Genomic DNA, 23496 nt, shown 5'->3' with positions numbered 1-23496 from the left:
TTGAGCAACATCCATAGTTTTCCACAGTGGCTGCACCATTTACATTCCCACCAACAGTGCATAAGGGCTCCAGTCTCTCCACATCCTCACCAACATTTGCTATTTTCCATTTGTTTGTTTGTTTTTATAGTAGCTATCCTGATGGTGTGAAGTGGTATCTCATTGTGGTTTTGTGTTTAGTTGTAAAGAGTGAATTTACCCACAGAACAGTACATAATGCAGGCAACTACTAACCTGCTTCACTTTTAAAGATGTCAGAAAAACATATCCCCCCCCTTTTGTACATTTTCTATGTTGTGACTGATGCCCACATTTATTCATGAGACATGAGATAAAAGAGGCCACTGGACATTAATTTCAGTATTTTATTATCATATGTTTGATGCATTTAGAGACAATTCCAACGGCAAGCACTGGATAGGGACGTTATCTGGTTTGTAGATATTTGTACAAAAGACTTAAGATTACATGGTCAGTTCCCACTGCAGGAAACAGAAAGATGTTTTTTTATTATTCCCTGCCAATAGCATTTTACATCTAACACATTTAAATTCTCATGACACGATTGCAAACACGTACACATTGGTTCCCATGAGAAATCTGCAGGTGACATTTAAGGATGTTTGGAGTTAATCAGATAAAGCACACTTAGACAGAAACCACAGGAGAGGAGCTGGGACTTAGGACCGTGTTGAATGAAATGCCACACATCCAGGATCCAGGAAGCATAAGGTAGCCTGAGGCAGCACATGAGGGTGACCTGCTGGTCTTCTCCCTTCCATGAGCATGGCTAGCAAGGTGGGCTCCCTCCCTCCCTCTTCTGTGTGCTTCCTTCCTACAGCCAAGAACTCAGCTGAAGACCTTCCCAACAAATGATGGATGGCTCTTCAGTCAAGAATGCAGTTAGTGGTTTCATGACAGACACCCTGTCCCCACCTGGCTTCCCTGCTGGGCCAGCCAGAGTTGTACAACACCTGTACCAATTTGGGATGACTTTAGTTAGAAATTTTCCTGGTTGATAGTTATTGTTTTATACCTAATGATTCACCCAATAATAAAGGAACTCCACTGCTAAGATCTAATAGTCATACCCCTGCTCTGTTAGCTTGTCAGAAAGCCTCCTTCTAATAACAACCCTGGGTCTCATGTTATTGGGCGCTAAAGAATCTCCATAATTTCGATTATATCTTTATTCTACCTAAAGTTTCAAAGCACCTCCAAGAATGAAATAGTATGAGTTCTGCTTTGCTAAGTTACCTTCACTGGAGCCTCTGCCCTTGAGTGTTAGGGCTGTCTATGCCTATGGTAAATCCCACCTTCTAGACCAGACTAGGAAGCTTGTGTTTGATTATGGGGTGCGGGGTAGGGGAGATATTCCATTCTGTATGGCCATGTCTTCCTTTGCACAAAGCATGCACAGCCCCCCTCAAGTCTGAACAGATACACAAATGGTATTCTAGGATGCTATTTACACAGTGTGACCTTTAAACATTATTTCCATATATCCTCTTGAATGTTCATTTCCCCATACTGCCTTCAGAAGAGCAATCCCTGGTCGAGAAATTATCCATGTAATAAGCATTTTTTTCCAAAGCAAAATGTCAGGAGTCTATTATTTGTTTTCTTTTTTAATTCCCCCTACAACAGCCAAAAATCCTACAACATATTTCCAACTGTTTATAATAAAAGTCACTCAAAGTGAGTACAGCCACATTAGGAGAATTTTTTGCTCTCTTCTTGCCTTTCCCTACCCATCCCACTGCCATTATTGGAGTTCTGACTCTACACAGACCACCTCCACGCCCGGCTTAATGTCTGCTAGGCTGTGCCACCAAGGGCTGCCACACCCTCTAGTGGTAAGACCAGACATCACAACTGTGTACAGTATCAGCCAAGACAACGCTCAATTGACCCTTCTCAGAGATGCCTGACCAGGGTCAGTGTCCCCTAACAGAAGTAGCCGTGTGTTTCCCACTGCACGAATGGGTAATACCATAAAGCTGGCAGGGTTATCCATACCCTTTGTGTGGCCCACAGGAATGAGAGCAAGCCTCTGCGTGGTTTATTCTCACCAGACTTCTTTCGATCAAACCCTGAATCACCTTGGTTGTCTCAGCCATGTCAGGTCTAATGAAATGTTTCCGTAAGAGGTCAAGCTGAAACCCTGCAGTGAAATTTTAGAGTGGCTTTCTACATCATCTTGCTTTAAATAGCCACTCGGCAGGTGGGCTTGGGAGGAGGTAGGTAGCTGCATCGCCCTTGAACCTCACCCTTTCGGAATGGCCACGCCACCTACGAGGAGACCCTGAATTCACCAACAGCAAAAGCCCCGGCCAAACCTGCACAAACCTCTTAGCAACTACAAACCACCATTATTGGTTGCCTTTACTTTTTCAGCTGAAATATTCTTCCCACATCTCACCATTTGTGGGTAACAATTTTACATACAGTTTACAAAACTGCTGAGCACAAACCTCACGGTACTCCTATACCACCTTCTTAGAGAGTTGGTAGAAAAAAATATTTGTTCTGATAAAACCTCTGATCTTAGTGTTCACACCTGCATACTGAGGGGCTGGGTCCCCTCCAGCTCTCGTGGCCTGGGACACCCCTGCTGAGGAAGAGTGACCACCTACCTCTAAGTCACTCCTGAGACTACAGACACTCACAATGTTTCCATATGCACACTCCTGCCAAGAAAGACGAAACAGGGTTAGGCCCAACGGTGCTCTCCCGCTGGCTGCTATGTTAACATCCACTTCTGCTAACCAACTCTGCCCGTGTCTGGAGGTGTTGGAAGTTTCGACAGATAAAGGTAGTGTCCCTCACCTGTCCACTTCAGCTACCAGTCTGAGCAGACACAGCGACTATGAGCTAGGAAGATATGGGGAAAGACCCAGGGAAGGCAGTGCACAGATTTGTGGACGCACGGGTGGGGCAGGAAGCGTGGGGGTGGACAGCTACCCTGCAGAGAGGCGCTTCCACCTCCATCTGTTGCCTCCTTGCCCTCGTTCTTCCCAGTGCTGAGCCCATCTGGTCTTCTTCACATGCTTTTCTATGCCCTGGTGGAAAGTCAAATCCTTTAAGTGAACATGACATTGGAAACAAATCAGTTTAATTAAAGTCTCTCTGTTGAGCCAATGTAGTGACTGCTCAGATCCCAGCTATTTGAACTGCCATCTAAACAGCCAAGAGTCCCTGCTTTTCTTTCCCTCATTAGCAGAGAGATTCACAGCCTTGTGGAGTGGAAAGAACTATATATGCCACAGGGCCGCTCCATTAATCCCAGACCAGATGCCGGGAACAGACCCGGAATCACTTCTACACGAGGCCATGTGCCCGGGCAGCTGTGCTGCCGTGTAGACAGAGCAGCTGGGCCTTTTGGGTGATCCACACGGTGGTTTATGGAAGTCACCAGCGTGGTTTTGAATCTCTGAAGTGGGTGGTTCCAGCTTTCAGAGCCGCCCAGCCCTTCTGCACGCGGACCGGTTCCGTGGGGCTACCACAGTGCAGGGGAGACAGCTTCTTCCGGATCACAGGACTCGGGAAGGATCTGGGATTAGAGGAGCCACCTTTACTCCCTCCTGTCGGTTCTGTCCCCCAAAAGACACCTCTGGAGACACTGTGCACTATAGTTAAGGGAGGCCAGGCAGGTTCTCCCTCAGCTCCACGCACAAGAGCCCTGTGTGTGCAGACAAATGCCTTTTGTGAACCTGAAAGAAACCACTACAGAGACAGAGAGAGACTAAGACTTCACAAGAGTTTGCTTTTCCCGCCAACTCGGCATTGCGGGGCCTGTCTTTCAAGACCTGATGAACTCTAGTCCTCCCTCCGTAAAAGGCTAATGTGTCCATTGTCACTGAAATACAATAATAGCAGCTTAAATCCACAGTCGCACGAGTGAACAACAGGCAAACGGGATACAGGTTACACTGCAGGGGGAGGGGCCTACACTGCAGAAGAAGGGGACGCTTTGAGATTCAAGGCAGGACACAAGGGAGCAGTTCGATCTGGCTTCAGAAAAGGAGGCCACATCTCAGCTTTCTCATTTTACTCGCACAGAGAATGGTTTGTTTTGCTGGTAATTTAGTAAGGTGGGACGTTTTAAATAAGAAGGGGGAAAGGGAACGCTTACTTCACTTAAAGAACTTAATCTCCGTGTCCACACAGTCATAGAAAAGATCCCCCACTTCGGCGAGGTCCGGGGGGTCAGAGCTGGCCAGGATTTCTTCCATGGCTTCCAGGCCTTGCTTCTCCAGCTCCAGCATGGTCTTCCTCAGCTTGTGACCTTGCTCCTGGGGAAGGACACGGCCACTTTACTGTCCGCAAAATGGTGGGGTCATCGCAGTGGATGCTGAAAGCCCCCGGGGAGTCCGGCCAGCTTCCCGCCCGAGGTCCCATTCCCGAGGTTTGGATTCCATATGAAATTCCATCTCTAATGGCTGATGTGGGCACACTGGCTGCTGGGGAATGTGTATTGGGTGTTTTTCTTGTTTGAATCGCTATCTTGTAAATTTATTAACCAAAGGTTTTATTGGTGGGAGGAGAAGTTTCACTATGAAGAGTTACTTTTTTTTAAAACTAGGAACTTGAGAATCTTTCTTAACACTATGTCTGTACTATCATAAAACATACATAACATAAAAATCTACCATTTTAAACATTTTTATATGTAGATTTAGTGGCATTAAGTACACTCACAATGTTGTGCAGTCAGCACCACCATCCATGGCCAAAACTTTTCTGAAGAATTACTTTTTTGAAACAACATATGATTGCCATCTTTACATAAAATGTTGCCGTCGATTATAACTTTTTACCCCTAAGAGTATACAAAGCATTTTAGACAGCAGGGAAACAGTTATCCCTGCTAGAACTGCATATTTCTATGATTCCTAAGTAAACAGTAAATAAAAGTGAGATACTCTTGGGCTGCTGAGTTCCAGAGCAGGGTCAGGAGAGGCTTAGTTTTATTTGGTTTCAAGAGTGTGGGCAGGAAAATTAACACCAGCCTTCCAGGAAGGGCCTCGGGAGCCTGGCTTCCTCCTGGAGGAGACTGGACGAGCTGGAGAGAGGCTGGCGTGTCACCTGCCGCCCTGCCTCCTCCCTCGCTGACCTCACCTGCCCTAACCCAAGCTCACCTGGCCTCTTTCGAGGACGGCGCGGGCCCATTCGTGGGCCTTGTACAGCTCATGCCGGCGGTCTGGTTTCTCCTGGAACCGAGGCTCCTTTTTGGCAGGGTCGTCGTCCCCAAAACAGGGAGACTGTGCTTTGGGGACAAGTTTTACATCGTCGACGAAGATGAAAGGCTTGAATATGGACCTGGAGAGAAAGGAGAGGCACTTCAGCCAGGCAGAGCTCGGGGCCCAGGGACACCCAAAGATTGTCCTTTTATGCAGCAAACATTTCCCGAGCCAGCTCACGGTGGGTGGCGGCTGGGGAGTGGGCGCGTGCCAAGACAGACACAACCGCGCGTTTTCGTAGCTATTTTCGTAAAGCTCACAGCCACTTACAGGCCGCAAATGCCTCTATTTACAGCAAGGAGACATCCAGACAGATTCCGTTTGCTCTAGGAAGACCATTTGAGAAGGCCCTTTTAGCTGTAAAAAGTAAGGCAAATAAGCAGTGTCCTGAGAAAGGGTGTAATGGGCCACTGAGTTGAAAGGTTTGCCCCTTTCTCTCCCATGGCTTGCTGGGAAGCAGCCTTCTGGAAAATAACAACTTATTGGTCATTGGTTTGGAGTTGTGTTTTTGTTTTTTTTTTTCCCTAAGGTTCTACCTTATAGAAAACTCTTTGGGCCGGGCACGGTGGCTCACGCCTGTAATCCTAGCACTCTGGGAGGCCGAGGCGGGCAGATTGCTCAAGGTCAGGGGTTTGAAACCAGCCTGAGCAAGAGCGAGACCCCGTCTCTACTATAAATAGAAAGAAATTAATTGGCCAACTAATATATATAGAAAAAATTAGCTGGGCATGGTGGCGCATGCCTGTAGTCCCAGCTACTAGGGAGGCTGAGGCAGCAGATTGCTTGAGCCCAGGAGTTTGAGGTTGCTGTGAGCTAGGCTGACGCCACGGCACTTACTCTAGCCTGGGCAACAAAGTGAGACTCTGTCTCAAAAAAAAAAAACAAAAGAAAAAAAGAAAACTCTTTGGACCATCTCTGACAGACTCAAGGAGAGGACAGATTAAGATAGACGACAGGGCCAGGCACAGTGGCTCACCATGCCTGTAATCCTAGCACTCTGGGAGGCCGAGGCGGGAGGATTGCTTGAGTTTGAGACCAGCCTGAGCAAGAGTGGGACGCTGTCTCCACTAAAAAAAAAAAAACGGAAAAATTAGCCAGGTGTGGTGGCGCATGCCTGTAGTCCCAGCTAATGGAGAGGCTGAGGCAGGAGGATCGCCTGAGCCCAGGAGTTTGAGGTTGCTGTGAGCTATGATGACATCACTGCACTCTACCCAGGGTGACAGTGAGACTCTGTCCCCCCAAAAATAAAAAAAAACGACAGATGACAGAAAAGGCCCCAGAGAGGACACACTACACAGAAGTCTGGCTGTGTGGGAGAACTAGCACTGGGCATGGTAGGAGACGTCTCTAATGCCGCCTACTCTTTTTGATTTAGCTCTTTTGGCAGGACAGATGTGTATTAGGGAAAATGGTTGCGCCCGTGTGCGCACGCACATGCATGTGTACTTCTGCATCTATGGGCACATATCACACACCCCAGCCTCCACACGCACACACCAAAAGAGCTACGCATATGAAGAGGTGAGCCTGGGGTCCCAGGTGAGGGGCGACCAGGCCAACTGCAACACTGGGGAGAAAGCCTTATTCTCCCCTCTCCATACCCGGAGATGATGCTGGATCAGCTGGGCACTCCTGGCAGGCAAGGGCCCCTCTAGGCCCCAAGGGTGGCCTGTTTCCAGCCACACAATGGGGCAGCACCTGCAACAGCAGTCAGAGAGAATGAGCCTCCACACACACACACCACGTGTATAGATCTGATTTGTCAGAGTTGGCCATTTCCTCTCCTCTCCACAGGTGTACCTTGGCCCACCCCAAGGTGCCTCAAGTGGGCTAGCAGTGAGCCGGGATGTTGACTTTCCTAGCCCTGAGGTATCTGGGGCTACAGGCAGCCAGAGCAGGCTCACCAGCACAGCACACAGGTGTTTTCACATGCACCATGGTCTGAAAAGGACCAGGAACCGAGAACCCTTGCTACCCAAACTGTGTCCTTGGACTAGAAGCGTCAGCATCACCTGCAGAACCTCACGCCCCACCTGTCCTGCTGAATCAGAGTGTGCATTTTTAGCAAGATCCCAGATGATTCCTAACATAGCCTAGCCTGAAGAGCTACTAGAGACAATGGTAATGAGAGGTAACCTCTTGGGTTAGTTCCCCGAGGTTACCATGGAAAAAGAGGGCTAAAGTGAGAGGAAAAAAGGCCCTGATCACACTATGCAAAATTGGAACTTGGACTAATTTAATTTGAATATTAAAAGCAGTGGGAAAAAAAAAAAAAGCAGTGAGATCTTTATGCCCCAAGCTGGTGAAGTGAGGGGCACTAGTTGAGGACAAGTGCCAGGCACTCTGCTGTTCACTGCATGGGATGCAAATACGTATTGGAGACTGGCCCCACGGCCTCAGCCCAATCTCCTGCGAAGCACAAGGCATGCCAGGTGGGACCCACCTGCACAGGGCCAAGGACTAGCTAGCAAGGACCTTCCCTCCCCAGCCGTCATCAAAGGAAGCCCCCCAAAGACACAGGGGAGCTACCCTTGTACAGAAGGAACACACACTTCCACTTCCCACAGCTTAAAAATAGATCATTCCTTTTCCCCTCTACTGAATGCTGAATGAATGAATGTTGAATGAATGACTGCTGAATGCGAAAAAGAAATTAATGCAAAACTTAAAACTGTCTGAACCAATTTACATGAAGTTGAATTCTCTAATTAGTGTACCAGCTGATTCTGCAAAAGGGCTGCAGACTGAGGGCTCACGGAAAGAGGAGGGGTGGGGAGGGAAAGAGCATTCTAGACATCCAGAACCAGCTGCCTTCCAGCGGCAATTGTCCTGTCCTTCCCAGCCAGCCAGCACCAGCTTTCCTGAACAGTCCATGCATATTATACCATGGTCAGCAGCCTCCTTGGCAGGTACAGGGACCCTTTGGTGGGAGACAGGCCCAGAGCTCCTGCTTAGTGCCCACAGCCCGTTCAGTTCACACCTTCTCAGCTCCAGGGCTCTGCACCGGGCAGAACCGGGCCGAGCCCTGGCTCCCACCTGGGCTGTAGGCTTCACAGCGGGACAGGTGCAGGCTCAACACCTGGCAGCCGAGGGAACTGTGGTTTCCAGCGGAACCTGCGGAGCCTTGGCTGAGAGTTCTCCCTCATTTTCCACCCCACCCCAGGCCACATGCGATGCTACTTCTACACCCTCCCACCACACCCCTTTTTCTACTGCTCAAAAGCCCGCCTGGGAGTGATGTCTTCACCACAAAACCTGCCATTTCATTCCTAAAACCTCAGTGTTTTCCCTATTTTGTGTCTCAGGACTCTTCTGACATAGGACCTTGTTGGAGAGAACCACACCAAGGAGGTTGGAAGGGGACAGCCTGGCAGTGGGGGGAGGGAACTGGGTTGGACTCGGCGTGGCTGTCTTTCCCTCTGCGCTCGTCTGCCCCAGCGTGATCTCTGTGGTCCCTTCCAGCTTCTAAAACGAGTCTATACCTATTTCTATTTCTATTCCTATTTCTATGCATGAGGCTTGTGAACTTGTGGCTCCAACTTCAGTCAGCTCACAGTAACCAAGATCCTGGTCTCTGGCATCCCATACGCAGGACAACAGCACTGTATCAGCTGAGGGCTCTCTGTGACGTGACTCCAAACCCATCCACACTCACTGGAATGTGGACGTGAGTTTAATCAGTGAGGGTGTCTGGTGGCTTTTCTAAGATAAGAGGTACCATATGTTTATCTCTCCCATCTATCAATTTTATTTAAAAAAAAAAAAAGAAGAAGAAGCAATATGAGGAAGTTCTCAAAATATTCTAAAGCACTCAAAGCTCTCCAAGGATCTTTTTTCAAAGTGTGTAAGGAAGTCAGCAACTAAACTGATAAAAAAAAAAAAAAAAAAAAAAAAAAGGAAGCATAAATTTGTCAGGGTGGTTAAAGGGAGATTGTCTAAAACTGAATAAATTATATAAATAATAAGATTCTCTAGAATAATTATATAAATATTAATAAAAATTATTACTGATCATAACTATAATAATATTAATATTTAAGCCAAGGCGTGGGGATTATCTATGATTCAGGTTTGATCACTTGTGTCTATGTATCCAGAAAAGGGGAATGTAGATAGCTCAGGAGTTCCCAAATGTGCTGATTTCTTCCCAATCCTTTTTCAAAATCACATTTAAAATTCCAAATAGACATTTTCCCACAGCTGACCCACAGATGGTAGCTTCTTAAATTTGGCCACTGGAATGAATACGCCAATTAGCCGGTACACCCAAGCGGATCCAACCCACCTGGGGCGCCCCAGAGTGTCCCGGGATGGCTCTGATGTGGGTCACAGCTGAGAAGGCTCCAGAAGATTGACTTTGCTTCTGCCCTCGGAACTGACTCTCAGACTGACCTTCAGAAAAGTTACCGGCTTAGGAATATGCCCTAGTCACTCCGCAGCCTCCATGGTGTAGTACGGCAAGAATACAAGGTGACAGGCCCAGAAAAGTGCTTCCGAAGGCAAGGGCAGCCCGGCAGCTGGTAAATGAGCGGCTAGAACTAGCTGAGCTACTTTAAAGGGACCCTCATGAGGGACAGTTAAGCCAATGAGACCACCATGAGCAACACTAAAGGAGGAAGCCCCGTCCCTCTAGCCTTCAGCTCTCTCAGAGACAAATCTAGGGCAGAGGCACACAGTGTCACGACACAAAGCACAGCACGGGCTTCCATGGCCTGCCTCTGGGATCTGCAGAATTTCAGCCGTGAGTGACAATTTGAGGCACAGCCAAGAAAACATGCTCCACTGGAGGCCCTGTAGCCTTATCTGTCCTTTTTTCTTTCTAAAACTTTGTGATGGATGCACCCAGCCAGTGCAAAATCTCTGTTTGCAATCATTTGTTTTCTCATTTTGGAAGAACAGCAACATCATCATGAAAAGCTCTAACATTTTATAGCACAGCATAATTTTCAGAGTGTTTGCATTCAATTCCCACAGTACTCTTATTCATTCATTCCATACATATGTGCTGAGTCCTGACTGAGTACCAGCTACTGTTCTAGGTACTAGAGATATAGCAGTGGACAAGGCAGGGCAAAACCTTCTGTCTCATTTTACATATGAGGTGACTGAGGCCCACAAAGAAGCTAAGCGCTCTGTCCAAAGTCACGTCCCTAATAAGTGGCAGATCTAGAACTAAATTCAGATCTTCTAAATGCAGGGTCAGTTTTCCCTTATAACCTCTGCTCACCCTTATAACCTTCTGTTGTTTTTTTCATACATATCATGCTACTGCAGAAAACTAAGATACTTCTTGTGCTTTAGGATTTGGAATTTTAGTCCAGTGGCCAGCCAACAGTTCTGTCCTCCAACATGGCTTTGTTCTTACTGAAGATGCAGGAACTCCCTAAGCGACTAAACCAGCTGATCCTGTGCCCTGCAGTTCCTGGCAAGTCTACTCAGGGGAGCTAGGCTGGAAAGGAACAGCACAAAGGCAACCGCTCTGAGGAATCTGCTAAACCTTGAACCAGGCCGGGCGCGGTGGCTCACGCCTGTAATCCTAGCTCTCTGGGAGGCAGAGGCGGAAGGATTGCTCAAGGTCAGGAGTTCGAAACCAGCCTGAGCAAGAGCGAGACCCCGTCTCTACTATAAATAGAAAGAAATTAATTGGCCAACTAATATATATAGAAAAAATTAGCCGGGCATGGTGGCACATGCCTGTAGTCCCAGCTACTCGGGAGGCTGAGGCAGGAGGATCGCTTGAGCCTAAGAGTTTGAGGTTGCTGTGAGCTAGGCTGATGCCATGGCACTCGCTCTAGCCTGGGCAACAAAGCGAGACTCTGTCTCAAAAAAAAAAAAAAAAAAAATTAAACCTTGAACCAATCTGAAAAGAATCTGTAACAACCAGTTTCTCTTCAAAAACGCAGGTGTCCCTCTAAGCAATTCATCTATGCATCATTCCAGCTTCACTATGAGTCACTCTAATCAGACTGTCAAAGTTATACCTGGATGAGAACAGAACTGATCTGTGAAGGGAGTTTCAATTTTAAAGGGAAAGAGAGCCTGCACTTTTGGAGCATGGAGCAAGTGTAGGGAGAGCAGCCGGATCCAGATGCCGTGGGAGGTTTTGAAAAGTTGAAAGTGCAGGGCGGAGAGAAGAGAGGGAGGGTGCTGGAAGAAGTCAGGGTGAAATTGGAGGGGGGAATGCCATTTTTGCCGGGGGCCCTGGGCTCTGTGTGTATCTGTGCAGGCTGTGCCCCGTGTGGCCCCAAAGGCTGTGTAAGTTGGAGCCACTTATGCATAAGTGTCCAAGGCTCACAATGTCTTCTCCAGTAACGAAAAGGTGCCACCTGTTGCTAACACTTGAATTATTCAGATCATACAGTCTTGGCCAATCCAATTTAGTCTCCCAATGCTAGTATATGGGAGGAGGAGACAAGAAAGAGGAGGAAGCAAAGAAAACTCAGAGAGAGAGGGAGAGAGAGAGAGAGAGAGAGAGAGAGAGAGAGAGAGAGAGAGAGAGAGAGAGAGACTATGTCCCTTGAATCTCCCCTGTACTCTGCTACTAGTTAAAGTAGATCAAGTAGATCAAATACCATATTTTCCTAGAGTTTCCTCTATCTTCTCTCTCTCTTTTGGTTTGCCCATCCTGTATCTTGAGTATTTGTGTACTTTCCTAGATGTGGGGGCCTCTCAGTGCTGTACTGGTCTAACAACTATACCTTTGAAAAAAATATGCCCAGATTTACAGTGTTTGCCAATTTCTGTGGTGTAAACACCCCACTGCAGCCCATTTCAAGCTGCCGACATCACCGAACATGGAGCTGGGAAGAGATGCACACAACCAGCTCTGCCTGGCTCCGGCACACTGTGAGCCTGAATCCACCTGTCTCATGGTGCCCAGGTACCTCTCCAGTCTTTCCCTCTCTAATTCTTCACATCAATGAAGCTTTAACAAGCACTGGCTTTTTAGGAAATGGTTTCTAAAGGTCAGAATCAGTACACTAAAGCCAACTGGTGGCACTATATAAATGACTGGGGTACCAGCTGACTCCATGGAATAGTACCAAACTTACATAGTACCTGGCACATAGTAGGAGGGAGGTAGGAAAGAAGGAAGAGAAAAACAAGATGTGAGGCTGGGCGCGGTGGCTCACACCTGCAGTCCTACCACTCTGGGAGGTCGAGGCAGGAGGATCACTCAAGGTCAGGAGTTCGAGACCAGCCTGAGCAGGAGTGAGACCTATCTCTACAAAAAATAGCAAAATTAACTGAGCATGGTGGTGTGTACCTGTAGTCCCAGCTACTCCTGAGGCTGAGGCAGGACACAAGAGTTTCAGGTTGCTGTGAGCTATGACTATGCCACAGCACTCTAGTCGGGGTGACAGAGTGAGATCCTGTCTCAAAGGAAAAAAAGGCGGGACATGGTGGCTTGCGCCTGTAATCCTAGCACTCTGGGAGGCTGAGGCGGGTGGATTGCTCGAGGTCAGGAGTTCAAAACCAGCCTGAGCAAGACCCTGTCTCTACTAAAAATAGAAAGAAACTAATTGACCAACTAAAAATATATATACAAAAAATTAGCCGGGCATGGTGGTGCATGCCTTTAGTCCCAGCTACTCGGGAGGCTGAGGCAGTAGGATCGCTTGAGCCCAGGAGTTTGAGGTTGCTGTGAGCTAGGCTGATGCCACGGCACTCACTCTAGCCTGGGCAACAAAGTGAGACTCTGTCTCAAAAAAAAAGAAAAGAAAAGAGAAGGGAAGAGAAGAGAAGAAAAGGAAGAGAAAAAAGAAAAGAAATGAAAGACATGAGAGCCAGTTATTTCAAGGAAAAGATCTATAATACAGTACGCAAAGGACAGAGAAGTGCCCAGGCAGACTGAACAATAGTAACATCATGTCCTTTGTTTCTAACATTAACTGGTAGGGATAAATACTGCAGTTCTGCTCTGTGATCATAATCTTCTACAAGTCCACTGCTATGAAACAATCTTCTGAAAACATCTCTCTAATACTTTTAGCATTAGCAAAAGCCAGCTAAAATCTCCTTAATTTTACTACCTAACAGAGAAGGTAATTATGGTTCCTGCTGACAAAATACAATATGTTGAACATGCCTAATTACACAGAAACATTGAAATGTTAAATAGAAAAAAAAATACCCTCTGACAGTTCTACATAGTAGGAAATGCAGTTCATTTAACCATGAAGTATAAAAATGAATGTCTTCCAGAAGGTTCTTCATCTTCTACAAGGTCCTTTCAATTAATTTAACCATGAATAATTTTCTTTTAAGATTACTTGAAATTTTCCATTTTAAATATCAGAAGGCTATTTCCCAGCCCGTTTCTATAATTGGATTAGGCTGTGCACTGCAGCCTAGGAAACAGAACCCCTTTATATCAGTGTGCTGGCCTCACAGAGCCCTGTCTCTGAAGCACAGTTGGAGCCGGTATTTGAGACATCAGGGACAACAGGAGTTGGTTCAGTTCAACCCACTCCATGAAAGGCTCCTGTTCCCTAAAGAACAGTGTCCACATACTTTAGCAGAGGATTCCCTCCAAAATAGAACTCTGAATGCCCACCCGTCCCCTGCAGGCCAGCAGGGTCCTCCCGGGGCAGCTGAGCCATCAGCATCAGGGGAGCAAGCTATGCCACAGTCCACGAGGAGGGGGCCCGACACCTGGGAGAGGAAGGAGCCCCATATCTGGTGGACCAAACAGTGAGTGGAAGGTGGGGCTGTGGAACCAAGGCTTCAGAACTGGGAGATGAAATCAAGAGGAAGCAGCTGGAATGAAACAGGACGAGCATCCTGAGGTTTCCGGGGACACTCTGAGTGGTGAGGCTCACTGCTAACGCCGCCGTCAGAGGTACCACAGGAGGGTGGCTGGGGTTGTGTAGTGGAGGGCTGGGGGTAGGGAGGGATGGAAACCTAATCCCCAGTGTCACCTACAGATGTCGCCCTGGGTCATGCTGTTTCATGCCTCTCTGCCTTTGTACATGTGACTATCTCTACTCTGAGTGTTATCCCTGCTTTTGTACCTAGTAAACTCCTACTGTTCCTACAAAGCCCAGTGCACAAAAGCCCTTTCCTCTGTGACGTTTGCCCTTCCATCATCGCACATGTGACATCTTTTTCCTTTTACACCCCTTATCCCTGGTACCCAACAAGCACAATATTTGGTACACAGTAGGTGCTTAATAAGTGTTTGTTGAATGAATGAGTGGATGGAAACCTAAGAGTAGCTTACACGGAGCTCGATAGTCAGGTCTTGCTAGAAGGATCTACTGATATCGGCAGCTGTTTAAGAAATGAGGCCACAGGGTCATAAGAGGTGCGTGGCTTTTCCCCCAAGTCATCTAAGAAGCATCCCTAGCTAGACACAATCATTGTCTTATATTCCTAAAACAGTGAGAGGAGGATAAATATGTTCAGCTGCAAAAAGAATGAAATTTAACAGCAGCAGATTCCCTGGCAGCGGATTCAAAGGTTTCATAGCTGACATGTAAACAACACCTGAAAAACACCAGAGAGCCCACTGGAATGAGTAGTCTTCTAGAGCTTTGCAGGCTGAGGATTGGACTTACCTGACAGATTCCTAGGTCCACCTCAAAGGTTCTGATACAAGAGGGTTAGGTAAAGGCATCTGTATTTTTCAAAAACTCCCCCAAGTGATTCTAACGGTGACTAGATTTAGAAACCACTGGAAGGTTGGTTCTGAGCTACTGATGCTATGATTTTGGTGTGCATGACTGAATGTTACTGGGGAGAGGAGCAGCTGTCTGCCTGCTAGATCAGAGATAGTCTTCATAAATGACAGTTAAACCTACTTGGATTATCTATGTAATCCTCCCCAAACCATGTGAAGGTGGGGCTAGCATTATCCCCACTGCACAGATACTGAAACCGAAGCTTAGAGAGGTTAAGTATTAATAACTTATCCTGCTCCTGAGTGGACAGAAGTGGGATTCAAAATCCTGGCAGTTCATTCCAGATGCTGTGTTCTTTTTTTTTTTTTTTTTTTGAGATAGAGTCTCACTTTGTTGCCCAGGCTAGAGTGAGTGCCATGGGCTCAGGCTAGCTCACAGCAACCTCAAACTCCTGGGCTCAAGCGATCTTCCTGCCTCAGCCTCCCGAGTAGCTGGGACTATAAGCATGCACCACTATGCCCGGCTAATTTTTTCTATATATATTAGTTGGCCAATTAATTCCTTTCTATTTGTAGTAGAGACGGGGTCTCGCTCTTGCTCAGGCTGGTTTCGAACTCCTGACCTCGAGCAATCCACCAGCCTTGGCCTCCCAGATTGCTAGGATTACAGGCGTGAGCCGCCGCGCCTGGCCCAGTTGCTTTGTTCTTTACCACTGTGTAATACTGCCTCTGGGCTGAAGTTCATGGGCAGAAAGCAAATCCCTAAAACACGATGCCATAAAGAAGTGGCCAGAACACTGAAGTTGCTTCCATCTCTATTGCCTCTGGACCGGTTGTTAGATAAACCTTAGGCATTCCCGTATTTGTCCGTCTGGCTGCATTTCGCTCATCTCCATATCCCTCATCTACAGCAAAATGCTTGGCCCATGACATTTACTCAATAAATACTTGATGAATCTAAAGCAACAGTTTGATTCACGCTTGTAATAATATACTGTGTGACTAAAGCCAAGGACTTCACTTAATCAAAGCTCTTTGTGCTACACTGCCCACACTGGGGCTGACGGACAAATGTGACTTTGCTCTCCGAGCAGAGGACATGGCCCCGAACTTAACACACGCTTGTTGAATGAGCTTTCAAGGGAAGCACAGGCTTCCTGCTGGCATGGCTGTGTCTCAGACAAACCTGGAAGGGTCTGGGGTCCCAGTGAAGTAGTGAATGCACGGTGAGCTTCTATTCTGAGGCAGGACAGACACTGTACTGGCTGTGGTGAGGAAAGATTCGGAGTCTATACAGACTCCACTGGCTTTGTCCCGTAAGACGTTAATCATAGTCTGCACAGTGATACTTTCTGTAAAAAGAAAAAAAAAAAAAAAAAACAGAAGAGAGATGGAAAGAGGAAATATTACCATGGCAGGCTACTAACCCAAATCTATTCACTTCTTGCTCTTTTTAGGAATAAAACCCCTGAAATTATAATTGAGAATGTAGCTACCAAACTACAGAATGTATCTCCCAGCTTCCCTTGGGAGTAGCTGTAGTCATGTGATAAATTTTGACCAATGAGAGGTGAGCAAAAATGATGTCTTCAACTTTTAAAAAGGAATGGTTTGCCCCTTACTTTTCTTTTCTCCCTTCCTACTGCCTGGGAGATGCCAACAAGTGGACCAGAAACAGAAGTCCTGTGCTGAGACAGAGTAACCAAGCCTGGACTGTGCATAAATACTCAACTATAACATGGGAGAGAAATAATCTTCCATTTTCTTTAAGCCACATTAATTTGGAGTATCTTTGTTCTAGCTATACCTCAACCAATGCATTAACTCAACAGAAAGCCATGAGAAAGTATGTGTAGTTGATCTACAGTCCACCAAGCTCTCTCCCCATCAGGGTCAATAGTATATTGGAGAATGGCCTCTCTGCAGTGGGAAAAATACACACAGAGAGGCATCTAGAATGTTCAGAGCCATTAGGACTACTGGTTCTGACCATAGGTAAATGGACAAACAAATCCTTGATTACAGGGGATCCCATTTTTACATTTTTCCCTCTGGTTATAATTCATTAAAACAGTATTTCGATCTGTGTTCACAAAGATGAAATCACAGCATCACATAAGGAAGAGGTTTGCTAGCACAACTCATATCCTCTTTGTAAATCTCTATTTATAACCTGTCATACCTAAAAATATTAACAATAAATCCTTGATTGCTTCAACTATTCAGTGTTCAAATTTCCTCACTGTCTCATAAATAAGCTTACTGAATTAAATCAGAATCCAATAGGTTGCTAATGTCTCTTAAAATCTCTTTTAATCTCTGCCTCTTGTTTTTTGCCCTTGCATCCTATCTGTAAGAGAAATTCAGTCATTTTTCCCATAGAATTTTCCACAATCTGGGCTTTGCAGATGGCATCCCTGTGGTGTTACTTAATATGTTCCTCCATCCTCTGTATTTCCTGAAATTAGTAGATAAATCCAAAGGTTGCAACAGATTTAGGGTTGATGTTTTGGCACGAATATTAAATAACTTTCATCGTGCTAGTTTTTTTAAATTAAAAACTTCAGAGATTTTTTTTAAGTTCTCATTTTAAAAATAAGCACTTTATTACCTTTCTACTTAAAATAGATTACTTAAGGACTACAGCAAAAGTCCTAAAGTGTTCTAGATCAAGAGTTAGGAAACTTTTTCTTAAAAAACCAGAGAATAAACCATGGGCCAGACAGTCTCCATCAAAACTTGCCCATTGCAACTGCTCAACTCTGCCATTATAGCACAAAAGCAGCCCTAGACGATACATTAAAAATTGAGTGTGGCTGTATTCCAATAAAATTTATTTACAAAACAGGCAGGTGCCAACATTTCATAGTTTGCTGACTCCTAGTCTAAAGAATCAAAAGTTTGACTTATGAAATATATGTATCACTAGCAAATATAAAATGAACAAAGTGAACATTGTGGGGTTTTTGGAAGGGTTTCCACATAGGCATAAAAGTACCAAGCTATCTAGTCACTACCTTTACCTAAATATGGATTCTGATTAGGTCAGAAATCGGGTAGCAAGTAGAGGGCTTGCGAAAAGAATTCAATTCAACAACTCAACTCAACAAATGTTCATGAACAAACGACTATACAGGCATCACAAGGGGATCCTAAGGTGTGTAAAAGGCAATACCCCTGCCTTCCAAGGCCCAGCAGTCTAGTGGGACAGGTAAGAGGAAAATACAGGGAGAAGATAAGCCAAATATGCAAATACTGAGGTTTAAGGAGACTGCAATAAGCATCACAATAGACAACCCAATGACATCTCGTGTTTAATGGAGAATAACATTGGTGAGAGCGGGAGAGCTCCATGGATGGGAAGCACCATGTAAAAATGAGTTGTCTTCTTGCCTGCACATGAAGGACTTCTAGCACAAGCTGGTCTCTACATACAAGGTCTAGTCACACCACCTCCTCCTTTGTTCACCCTCCTAAGTTCAGACAAGTTCTCTGAAATATTTGCAAGACAAAGGGTTTGAGAAGGAGAATGGCAGGGATTGACTAACTCACCTTCTTGTTTTTCTAAGCTGTCTTTGCCTGCACAGCAGTCTGGGTGATCATCAGCTGGAGAAAAAACTTCAGAAAAATTGAATTCGTCCTCTCCTGTCCACCAACCTTGACTCTGAGCATAATTCCTGAGTTCAGGATGCTCTGCATCCATCTTAGTGGTGAGTGAAAGCCGATTGCAAATGCACTTCACTCCCTCTGCAGAGAGCGCAAAGCCCAGTTAGTTGAAAACACACTTACAAAGGCTTAATAAAGAAATGGAAATTTACCGTTACCCTAAAACCCTGACTTTAACTACAGGGAAGGAAGAATCAATTTAATTTCTGAAGAGAGAAACACACAATCCTTGGTCTTCTCTCTAGGAGAGGTCCTAAAAGGTATAACCAGTCCTGACCGTGGCATTATCACATTTTAAATGAGCAATGATCACTTTGCTGATCTTAAATTTGTAATCAGAAATATGTAACCAGAAATATGGCTAAATTTGTAACCAGAAATATGGCTAAATAAACCTCAAGCATCCATTACTTACCAAAAAAAGGGAAAGGTTCTTTGAAAGAGGTATTGCGCTAACAAGACTTAGAAATCTGTGAGAGGTTCCTCTGGGGAGATGCTAGTCCTCCACAGCAATGCTCTACAGCTGTGATCCCAAACCCCAGGCTGCAGACTGGTGCTGGTCCGTGGCCTGTTAGGAACCAGGCCACATGGCAGGAGGTGAGCAGCAGGGGTTGGCGGGGGAGTGAGCAAAGCTTCATCTGTAATTACAGCCTCCCCATCATTCGCATCACCGCCTAAGCTCCGCCTCCTGTCAGATCAGCGGCAGCATTAGATTCTCATAGGAGCTTGAACCCTACCGCAAACTGCACATGCAAGGGATCTAGGCTGAGTGCTTCTTATGAGAATCTAATGCCTGATATCTCAGGTGGAGCTGAGGCGGTGATGCTAGCCCTGGGGAGCAGCTGCAAATACAGATTATCATTAGCAGAGAGGTTTGACTGCACAATAAATGTCATGCACTTGAATCATCCTGAAACAATCCCACCCCCACCCTCCAGTCCGTGGAAAAATCGTCTTCCATAAAACTGGTTCCTGGTGCCAAAAACGCTGGGGACTTCTGCTCTACAGCATCTACTGAGATTCCTCCTCCCCAGTCTGATTCTTTTTCACCTGGAAAAACACTATGTACCACCACCGCCTGCCCAAGTATATGTGGTTTTTAAAAATACAAATCGAATACTTCTTCATTCAACTTTTTTTTTTTCAGGTCTCAACATTTAGAAAAACATAGTGACAATGATAATGAACCGTTTTAAAATAACAGAATGTATTCAAGCATATACGTATGTCCAGGTGTGTGTGTGTGTGTGTGTGAGAGACAGAGGAAAATGTATGGGAATTTTTTTCTCATAAAAATAGAACTGTAACTAAATAAATCTAGAATCAGAAATGCCTGCATTCTGAGTACATTCCACATTGATGAATGAGGGTTTGGGTCTGAAATTGCATCAGCTGGCAGGCTTGCTAGCTATGTCTTCTCCAAAGCCTGAGCTGCAAAAACACACAGGGCAACTTGGCCTTCAAGCTTCAGGATGCTGTCCAGAATGCAAACACTAAGAAGTTATCAGTGCTAGCTCAAAAGGGCCATTCACTTGTGCTGCTTCCAAGGAGCATGATGATCTTCCAAACTCTTGGAAAATGAAGTGAAAGAGACAGAGAGCCCAGCTACCAGCAACAATGAAGTCATCACTGCCTGAAAACCAGTTCCTAGAGGCAGGATCAGTGCTAGGCTGAGTTCTTTCCATATGTTTTGCTTCCCTGATTTATACTTCCAAAATAAGCATTCCTGGCTGATGGGCACTGGTCCTTTGCCATTCATCCTTTACTTTCTACCATAAAAGTAAAATTATAAATAATTACAAAATAAAAATCAGTTTGGGCCTAAACATGTGATTTTGACATCATTCATATACCAAGCTATTAAAAAAATACTCTTAGTTGGAAATACAGTCTTTGGGGAAAAAAATACTCTTGTGAACAACTCCACAAATGTTATCTTCCAAGAGGGCTGATTTATAGTAGACATCTGCTTTCAAGAATGTTAGCATTTGGGGACACCGTGCATTAAATCCTCCTGCAGTCAACCACGTTGGTGCTGGGATCAAAGAACATGAAATCAATGGGTCTAGGAAATGGCTAGGGATTTTTGACATTTAAATATTTAGTGAAAGATAACATTCATCTTGTGGAGATGGATTTTTTTAAGCCATATCTTGAAGGGAAGCTCAGCTTTTGAAATGCAGTTACAGATCAAAAAGTTTTAGGTTCTACTTAAAAGTAGTAAGACTGCTTTTAAGCATGGACTACTGGCCCTTTTGATGGAACCATTCAACAGTCAGACTTCATCTTAGGAGGGTTTTTTATAAAGGAGTTTTAAGTTCCTGCATCACAGGAGAGCTGGAGACCTGGTGGGCCACACTACAAACGCTGTAAGGACTGGGCAAGCCCTGGTGGCGTATGCCGGGCACACGAGAGTGGATAACTCTAATTGCTGATGGGCACTGCTAGCCCATTCTGCACCCTGTGACCATGAGAAGCAGTCACCCCCAACCCCAGGCAGACACAGCCTTCCCCTAGCTTGGCCAGGAAGCCACAGTCTAGATTTCACTGTCTCAGTGGGGCAGTTTTATACATGATACAAACATTCCCACCATCCAGAGAGGCCCTGATCACTGGACTAACTTTGTACGCAGAAAACAGTCTTGATTCCCAACTACTACAGATCTTCTGCTTCTAACTCAGGTCAAATTTGGTTCCATTTACCCCTAAGGCAGGGATGGCGAACAGGTTTCATCCCTAACATCATTTCTGATGAATTGGCAAGAGACTCTCTGGTAAATCTGGTTAAGAAAAATACATAGGCCAAGTATAGGTTCAACAAGAGAAGAGTGCTGTGATCTACTAGCCATGTCTGCCATGAGCACAGGAGGTGAGAGTGAGTGGGGCACACACATCATGTGTTTATCACCCAGTCCTAAGGAATGTAATAGGAGTGCCACTGGCTGATTCTTAGAACTACTTAGTCCTCTTGGAAGCCCTTTAACCCCTTCTGGGTTTCCCATCCTGATGATGTAAGACACCACTCCCACCAGCGCTGTCCTAGAGGCATGATGCTGCAGGGCCACAGAGCAGCAGTTTTATGGGCACTGAATCCTACTGGGTGGATCACCTAGTCCTCTGCTCTTCCAGGAACGCTGTCTCACAGAGAAATGGCCTTGAGGGCCCAGACTGGCACTGGATGGTCCTCATACGGATCCAAGCTCCTATTCTACGGGACCATTCCCAGCACAAAGATCTACAGGGCTGGGGGCGACGGCAAGGGGGAGCCCCCCCGGGGAGGGGATTTGTTGCTCTGTTGTGAAAGAAGAATCGCCACTCCCTCGGCCAGTTAATAGAGTGGTGGTTTTAGTCGTGGAACTCCTGGTAGTCAAAACTGGGTGCTGCCCAGAAAGCAAAGAGAAAATCTGAAATGTTAGGAACGTGCTGCTTCCCAAGTGTCGCCATCCCTTCACTCCAGGTTCAGGAGACTCCCGGCTCCTCCCTGGACGCAGATGCCCAGAAACGAGAGGCACGAAGACCCGGCACGGAGAAGGTCCACAGCAGCAGCAGCAGCAGCACGGCTGCTCTCCGTCTGACGCTGCACTTGTGTCCGGGCAACACCCATCTTGGCCTTTCTGTCCTGAAAGCTCCTCACCATCCACACCCACTCACCTGTGACTTTCTCGGCAGCCCAGTACTTCCCTATGGTCTCCAGCACCCAGGCTTCGTGGCGATCCACAATGAGATATGAACTCTGGAAGCTGTGGCAGGAGCTTGCATCCTCGTAGTAATTCCCACCTTGTCCGTGTTCTTCCAACAGGGAGACGATGACATCTAAGGCTTCTTTAGCTGTTTCCCCTCTTTCTAAACCAAGCCTGAAATAAGGGAACCGGAGGTATATACCTCAGTTATTTCATGCCACGTGTTTACTGCCATAGCAATCAAGGACCGGGACAAGGCTAAGTTACGAAACACCCCTGCAGGTGTAAACGTGTTAAATACGCAGACCAATATGCAGACTGCGTATCAGCGCTGTGACTCATCGTACTCCTCCCACCCGGACAGTTAGAAATCACGGGGCTGTTTTCTGTCTCTGGGCATTCCTCTTCCGCATAGAATAGTCAGGAACCCAATGGCTTCTCCCTCTTGAAAGGAAATTCAGCCACCTGTCTCTCCCTTTTCTGACTCTTGTCTCCCATGGTGCTGGCAAGCTCGGCTCCAGCCTTAGCAGGACCACCTGTGACTTGTGCTCCCTCCTGACTCTAGCCTGGGCAGAAGGAAGTCTCTGTCCCGTCCAGCCTTGATCTCTATTAGTCGACACCAGATATTTTGCTTAGGAATAAAAGTGTTCAATTGCCAGCCATTGTCCTCTGTCCATATAATTTGCTCAGGCATCTCATTAGGAATGGGCAGCTGGTGGGAACACCATCAATCCTTTCTCTACACATTTCTCCTCCTACCTACCAGCCTACGTCCATTGGTGTGGCTTTCAGCTTCAGTTATAAAAAGAATACATATTCTTTCTGAAGTGAGACATTCCATCTCTCCCCGGCTCTTCCAATTAATAGACTCTTTAAAGAGAGCACAGATCTCGCCCTCTGTACGACCTTGGGCAGGTTAGGTAATATATTTAGCTTCAGTTTTACGTTATCTATAGAATGAGTACCCACATCATTAAGTTTGCTATAAGGATGGGTTTATGAGATAATGACCATGAAAGTGTACAGCACTAGTGCTGGGACAAGAAAAGTGGTTAGTAAATTCCAGGAGGTAGAACACTGTGGCAGAGAAACATATGATTCAGAGATAAATGGACCTAGCATCTAGATCTGTTTCCGCTACTCACTGGCTGTATGATCATAAGTAATGTGACCTTTCCAGACTGTGATTTTCTCATCTGTAAAGGGAAAGCAATGTTACCTCCAAGTTGCTAAGAAAGAGGACGGAGCATGATGTGTACTCAGTAAATTTCCACTTATTCATCTG

At 46.0% G+C, this 23496-nt stretch overlaps 1 protein-coding gene across 1 annotated transcript in view; it reads right to left on the bottom strand.

Annotated features, from left to right (window-relative positions):
* Window positions 1–351: 351 nt before the first annotated feature.
* Window positions 352–23496, bottom strand: part of SCRN1 (secernin 1) — a 66623-nt gene continuing 43478 nt past the window's right edge. The window contains exons 4-8 of the mRNA XM_012735881.3: window positions 22183–22385; window positions 18418–18612; window positions 16052–16217; window positions 5142–5322; window positions 352–4295 (exon numbers count right to left, since the gene is read on the bottom strand). Of these exons, the coding sequence (XP_012591335.2) occupies window positions 4137–4295; window positions 5142–5322; window positions 16052–16217; window positions 18418–18612; window positions 22183–22385 (904 nt within the window). The 3' untranslated portion in view covers window positions 352–4136. The remainder of the gene's footprint in view (window positions 4296–5141; window positions 5323–16051; window positions 16218–18417; window positions 18613–22182; window positions 22386–23496) is intronic.

Source organism: Microcebus murinus, chromosome 9, assembly GCF_040939455.1.
Source record: "Microcebus murinus isolate Inina chromosome 9, M.murinus_Inina_mat1.0, whole genome shotgun sequence".
Taxonomy (NCBI): Eukaryota; Metazoa; Chordata; class Mammalia; order Primates; family Cheirogaleidae; genus Microcebus; species Microcebus murinus.
This window is presented reverse-complemented; position numbering and strand designations above follow the sequence as displayed.